The 6,474-nt window shown below is 33.5% G+C and overlaps 1 protein-coding gene across 1 annotated transcript; it reads left to right on the top strand.

Moving 5' to 3' along the window:
• The first annotated feature begins 1,180 nt into the window (after positions 1-1,180).
• LOC122579523 (probable E3 ubiquitin-protein ligase RNF217) lies at positions 1,181-4,659 on the top strand. The gene is made up of 2 exons (XM_043751706.1): positions 1,181-1,631; positions 3,607-4,659. Exons 1-2 carry the CDS (start codon positions 1,331-1,333, stop codon positions 4,404-4,406), a joined length of 1,101 nt encoding a protein of 366 aa, XP_043607641.1. The 5' UTR covers positions 1,181-1,330; the 3' UTR covers positions 4,407-4,659.
• The last annotated feature ends 1,815 nt before the right edge of the window (positions 4,660-6,474 follow it).

The raw sequence follows: 6,474 nt of genomic DNA, 5'->3' as shown, positions 1-6,474 counted from the left end.
AGTTTAGCCCATCAACTTTTACGTCTTTACCTTTTAACCCCCTAAAGTTTTTATCTTTTAAATTTTAGCCTATCAATAAAATGCTTTATTGTTACAATGTCAAATAAATGTTTGTTGGTGACTTTATCAAATTTGTACCAAAACATTGTCATCTGAAAAGATAATCTACTTGAGTCTCGCCGCAAGTTGTGTAATATAATCTGCGGCAACGTGTTTAAGCTTAATGAATCATTGTCCACGACGTTACTATAAAAGCTCCGCGACAACGCGCGAGTGTTTATTTCTAGTATTATATTAAATTGAAAGATTTAAAGTTAAATATTTTTTCTTTTTATGTCCTGTCCAACTATGTGCGTTATCATTACCACACATCATCGTATTATATATCAAATATCGGTTTTTCCAATGAATATATTTGGGCAGCCACCATAATACCCATCTAATTTATAATATCGGTTTTTCCAATGAATCCGAGTTCTGGTCCAAGTTTTACAACATTGCTATTAGACCATCTTCATTCACAACCCAACCTAACGGTGCTATTCATTATAATACTAATTTCTCTTTTTTATTCAACCCAACCCAACCAAATCCTCTTTTTTACATTCTCATTAACAACCCAACCAAACTATTATTTTAACATAATTAATATTATTTAAAATATATTTAAAAATTATGTATTTTAGACTAAATCTACTAACATTATATCTACGTGCGTCATTCAAAATAAAAATAAAAAATTGTAATGTACATATTACATACTTTAAAGATAATGATACATTATATAAAGAAATATGTATTTTATATTTTTTTAAAAATTTATATATTGCACATATATCTTTAGAACAACTTCAATTATATAAAAATGAATTTATAAATTTAAAAAGAAAAAGATAATAGATGCAATTGTGTGTAAACCTATGCCGACTTTTATGGGTGAAGATATCAAAGTTGGCTTAAGTTGGTTGGCTTCACTTTATTTACTATATATTCTTTCACTTTTATGGCCAACCAACCAAAAATTGAGTTACCGATAGGAATGTTCTTAGGTCGTTCTATTTACTTGAATGATCCATGTAATTTGATACATTGTTCATCTTTTATCTTTTTAGTGAATGTGATGTAAAAAAGTTAGTATAATTAAAAAATAGAAAAGATACTCATCTTCTTTTCCTTGTACATACAAACACTGAAAAGCAAAAGCTGCTTTTTAGTTTATATAAACAAAAAATCAAATCAATCCTTCACAAAACACTGAAAAAGAGAAAGGAGTGGGGGTAGTGGGACTCTCTTTTTTGCCTTTCACAATTTCCATTGGGGGCATTTCGACATGTTCACTGGGGGCCTAAGTACACTCCTCGTAAACTTAAACTTCAGTATTACCACTACTACTAATAAAAACCCATTTTCAGGAGGAGGAGGAGCTGCCGTGGCAGGTCCGATAGCTGCTTTACTAATGTTTGCCTCTATTGTTTATTCGATTTCGTCGTCGAAAAACAAGAAACAATCAAACATCATCCAAGGTGAAACTTATAATCTTGTCTCAACTCATGTTGCTGACTCATCTGTCACCGGGTTGTTTCGCAGTCCTGTTGATGATGATCAAATTTCTTGGAAATCAGCAACCGATGGTAAAGACTCTTTTTTTTTTTTAATTTATATATATATACATAAAATAATATATATAAACAGGGGTTTCCCTAATAACCATTTTTAGTAATTTGAAGTATTGGTTCAAGTGTGACAAATCAATTATCACGTTTTGTGAGTTCAGGTCTGATGGTGGACAAACTTGTAAATATTGTGTGAAATTGTGAATTATTAATGGTTTTGCGCTTAATTTGCCTTTAGAAACGAAACATTAGGAAAAACTTGATTTAGGTATATATGCTTTTTTTTTAATCTACAAGAACAGCATAATGTTATGTTTTTGCAAAAATAATAAATGGAGAGGGGTCCATGTTGATGTTAAACCTTTGGTCCTGATGTAGGCTGACTAACCGTATTCCCGTGGCAGTTTTCTTGACCAAATTTTCTTTTTGGCCATGGTTACCTAGTGAGGTTGAACCTAAACTGGGTCTTTCCAAGACCTTCAGGATGAGGCCGCCTTGCTGATGGTTTTTATTTTTATCTTTATGGTAATATAATTTTAATTCAGCAATTAGTTAGAGTTTACGTGATCATGGCGATCAACTACTAGTGACCGTCCTTAATCATCTTGGGGTGGGATAAGGCTCATTAGTACCATAAGGTCCTGGGTCTAAATCTTACAAGGGAGTTTTTCTTAGAAATATTGGGTTTCCTCTTGAATTGGTGACTTGGTGTTGGAATATGATCGGGTGGTAACGCTGATGGCACGATTTGATTTTTGAATTAGCCGTTCAAAAAAAAAAAAAAAAAACTAGTAGTGATTGGTTAGTGGTTTATTTACTATTTGTACTTGTTGATTCACATTTAAGTAGAAAATTGTTTCAATTGTGTCTCTTTGTTTCTTTGTTTTTTCTTGGGAGATCGTCCATCTCGACCCTGAATCTTACCAGGGGTGCCTTTAATTGCATTTTTTGTTTTCTAATTATCATTTTTTTTCTTTATAGAAAATGGCAAGAAAGTCACTGAAAATGTTAGAAGACGCGTTGTACCCAAATAGCTAAAAGCCCCTCCTTTTTACCGAAACAGCTTTTGGTTTCTTTTTTTCTTTCTCTCTTTTGGCATTTTTAGTCGAAAAAACCATTAGCTAACCCAAACACCTTAACTGTCTTCAATTCCCAATTTACGAAACACAAGGACCTTTCTTATAGAGAGAAAACTGGCAGAAAATCTATACAAGTAAAGGTTTCAAAAACTCAGTTAATGTTAAAGAGTTTCTTTTAAGAATGTTTCATACTACATCTAATCTCCATAGAGAATTTGCAAAGTTGTTGTAGTCAACCAGATGACTTTTTATTCGATGATTTTTCATGTGTTTGTCTGATTAAGAAGCACCACAAGTTACGGCTAATTTGTATTTATAAAGTTGTATTTTAATCTTTTCTTTTTTTTTGGAGGGTAAGAGGGTACAATTGCACCCCGGTTAGTATTGCATTTTAATCTTTGGCAAGCTGTATGTACAGTAATTTACCTTCCGTTCATTGTGTAGATATTGATTTCATGGTGCTGCAACTTTATTCTGTAAGTTTACATGCTTCGTTTTCACAAATGACTCCATCCCTTTCCATTTTACGGGACATAACTTAACAAACTAGAAAGTCCCTTGTTTGATTACACTAAACTTTGCCATCATTATCAGGTTGTTGAAGTTGTGGGTGTACAAAACCTGTTATTTCTAGTTGGTGCCTCTACCTGCAGAGTCATTGGCAGTTCACTGTTTAGAAAATTAGATGGCCCAACTTTTTTTTTTTTTAACTTACATTTTTTAATATTTAATACTAGTAAGTTTTAGTTAAAATTATTATTATTCTTACTCTCTCTATACTTACAACTTACCATGTGTACAAGGTCATTTTATTATATGGTTATATGGAAACTGCAACATTTAAGGAAGGTCTGCACAAAGCATACATCTCTTTTTGAAGTGAAATATGCCTCAGTTTTGGAGTTATTTTTCAGGACTTACCGAAGAAGACAATAAGGAGTTGGGTTTAGAAGCTGATGCAAAGTATGCTGAAGATTTACAGGTTCAAGAAGCTCTATTAGCTTCTATGTTGGCTTCTCAAACAACAGACACCGCATCGAGTTCAACTTGTAAAGGAAGGTCGTCACTGAGTTCATTATTGAAGTACAACAAGATCGAAGAGTGCAAAATCTGCTTGGAAAAGCACGAATACTGGCAAATGTTCAGGAACACAACCTGTTCTCATTCCTTTTGTTACGACTGCACCAGAAAACACGCAACAACAAAGATACAAGAACACAAGAATGTCATAACATGCCCTGGACTAAATTGCAAATCCACATTGGATTACAACATGTTGAGATTAATAATTCCCAAAGACACTTTAATCAAGTTGGATGAATTGCTATGTGAATCCATGATTCTTGAATCCCAAAAATTGTACTGCCCGTTTAGTGACTGTTCAGTTTTACTAATTAACGATGATAGCAGCATTACAAAAATTGATTGTCCAGTATGCAAGCGGTCTATCTGTGCAGTCTGTCGGGTCCCATGGCATTCTGAGTTCAGTTGCAAGGAGTTTGGGAAGCTTAACACTAAAATGAAAGGTAAAGGTGACGAAATGGCAGTGGCACTTGCTAAGAAAAAGAAGTGGAGAAAGTGTCCAAGCTGTAAGTTCTTTGTGGAAAAAGCCGAGGGATGTGTGCATATAACTTGCAGGTGTAAGTATGAGTTCTGCTATAATTGTGGAGCCAAATGGAGCTCTACTCATGGTGGCTGCAGGGCAAAATCATGATAAATTAGTGAAGATAGAGGTTAGTGTGCATATGATATGTAATTATTGCTTCATTTCAAGTACGTAGTTTTGATAGTCTTGAACTGTGGATGAAGGTAATTAGTTGGTTAATTTGATGTACAAAAAACGCCTTTTTTAGCATGATATGCTTAAAACATCGCAGAAGGGCTTATTAACTAGAAACATACACACATAGTAAGATCTAAATCTAGCATTTTGACAATTTATCACAATGAGAATATTACTGGGTAAAGTGCAAAGTTTTTTTAGTCCGTCGTAATAGAATCTTTGAAACTGAAACAAAAAGTTGAAATGTATAGAACCTACTTTTGTGCGACGCAATTTGATAGGTTATAAATTAATGGTTTTGGTTGGAGAAGCTAATTGGCTTGATGATGGATGTCACCGTTGTAAGTCGACAAATGATGGTGTAAATGGAAAGGATTTTTTGAGTTGGTCTCTGGTCATATAGTGGTTAGCTGAAGCAAGACGCTTCTTTTAGAACTTATGAAGTGGTATATAAAGTTCCCCCTGGGACCTGGGTGCTAGCAATGGGACGAATCAAGCTACCAAGAATGGACTAAACCATTTCAGACAGATATGTGGTCTCAGAAGACTGAACCATGATTTTGATGCATCAGCACTACATGTAGAATCGAACCGTGTGTTTGTTAAACTTTTGATACATGACGTAAAATCAAGCCTGTCAATGGATTGAACCAGTTAATGATCTAATCCAAGATTCCAACTGCACCAAGATACGATCTATTCATCATGACCCGTATTAACCCAATTGTTTTTATCTGTTTCCTAGATTGACCTACCTGTCAGTTTATATTGACCCAATAGATTAACTGATCAATTATTTGGATTTATTGGGGTATGGAAACAGATCTTTAAAAAAACGAACCCGACCCCTTGACAGGCAACCACATTTTCAACAATTAACATTCTTATCACACGACGTTTAAATGGAACGTGTACGTACATTAGCAGCACAATATGACGTTATGGCGTTAATTGAGGTTTGGTAAAGTAATCCTACATTATTACTTTTAAGGGAAATGATAAATTTACCACAAAATATGATAAATGTACCACAGTGTACAAATTTCACAACATACTGTACAAATATGTATTGCGTAGTTATAATAGATTCATTAATTGTTGTGGTACGAATATCACTTCTCTTACTTTAATGTAAACTAGTCATATGCTTACGCGGTGCAGCTGTGCGTGCTGGCGACGGCGGTATGATTATTAATATAAAAATAATTATTGTAAAAGAGGGTAATATATACCTTGTGTGCATATATGATGGATGAAGTTCATGTGAGAATCATTTTAGTTGGAAGAACCATGAAAACCTTTAAACTATAACTTGATGTTCATAAATGTATGGTATATGTGAACATATTCGTCCACATATGAATAGATCAAATTATAATTAATATTACTTATGTTCATATTTGAACGGTTCTCAAATAAACCTTACCTTATATAAGATATGTAATTATTACTTCATTTCAAGTTTGTAGTTTTGATAGTGTGGATGAAGGTAATTAGTTAATTTGATGTATAAATAACGCCTTTTTAGCATGCCATGCTTAAAACATTTCAAAAGGACTTACTAACAAGAAGCATACACACATACTAAGGCTATCTTCAATGCTAAGGACGCCTAGCTGCCACATTATATCCTTATAAATCTTTATACATCCATATAAATTTTTCAAATCCTATAATTTTATCTTCAACCATACAAACATCCTTACATATCATTTTACCTCGAACTAAAAAGAAAAATATATTAGCTAAGGAACAAGTAAGGGTATGCCTTTAGGTAAGGACATCCTTAAAAAAATCCTTAATTTTGGACAAATTTCAACGGCAAAGGATATTCAATGGCACCTAAGGACGTCTAAAGGCACTCCCATTGGAGATAGCCTAAGATCTAAACCTAGCATTTTGACAATTTGCCACAATGAGATTAATATAGGGTAAAGTGCAAAGTATTTATAGTTAAACTTTAGTTGTGATAATAGACCTTTGAAACCGAAACAAAAAG

The sequence above is a fragment of the Erigeron canadensis genome, chromosome 8 (genome assembly GCF_010389155.1).
Source record: "Erigeron canadensis isolate Cc75 chromosome 8, C_canadensis_v1, whole genome shotgun sequence".
Lineage (NCBI taxonomy): Eukaryota > Viridiplantae > Streptophyta > Magnoliopsida > Asterales > Asteraceae > Erigeron > Erigeron canadensis.
Note: the sequence above shows the minus strand (reverse complement) of the source record. Positions and strands in the feature narration are given on the sequence as shown.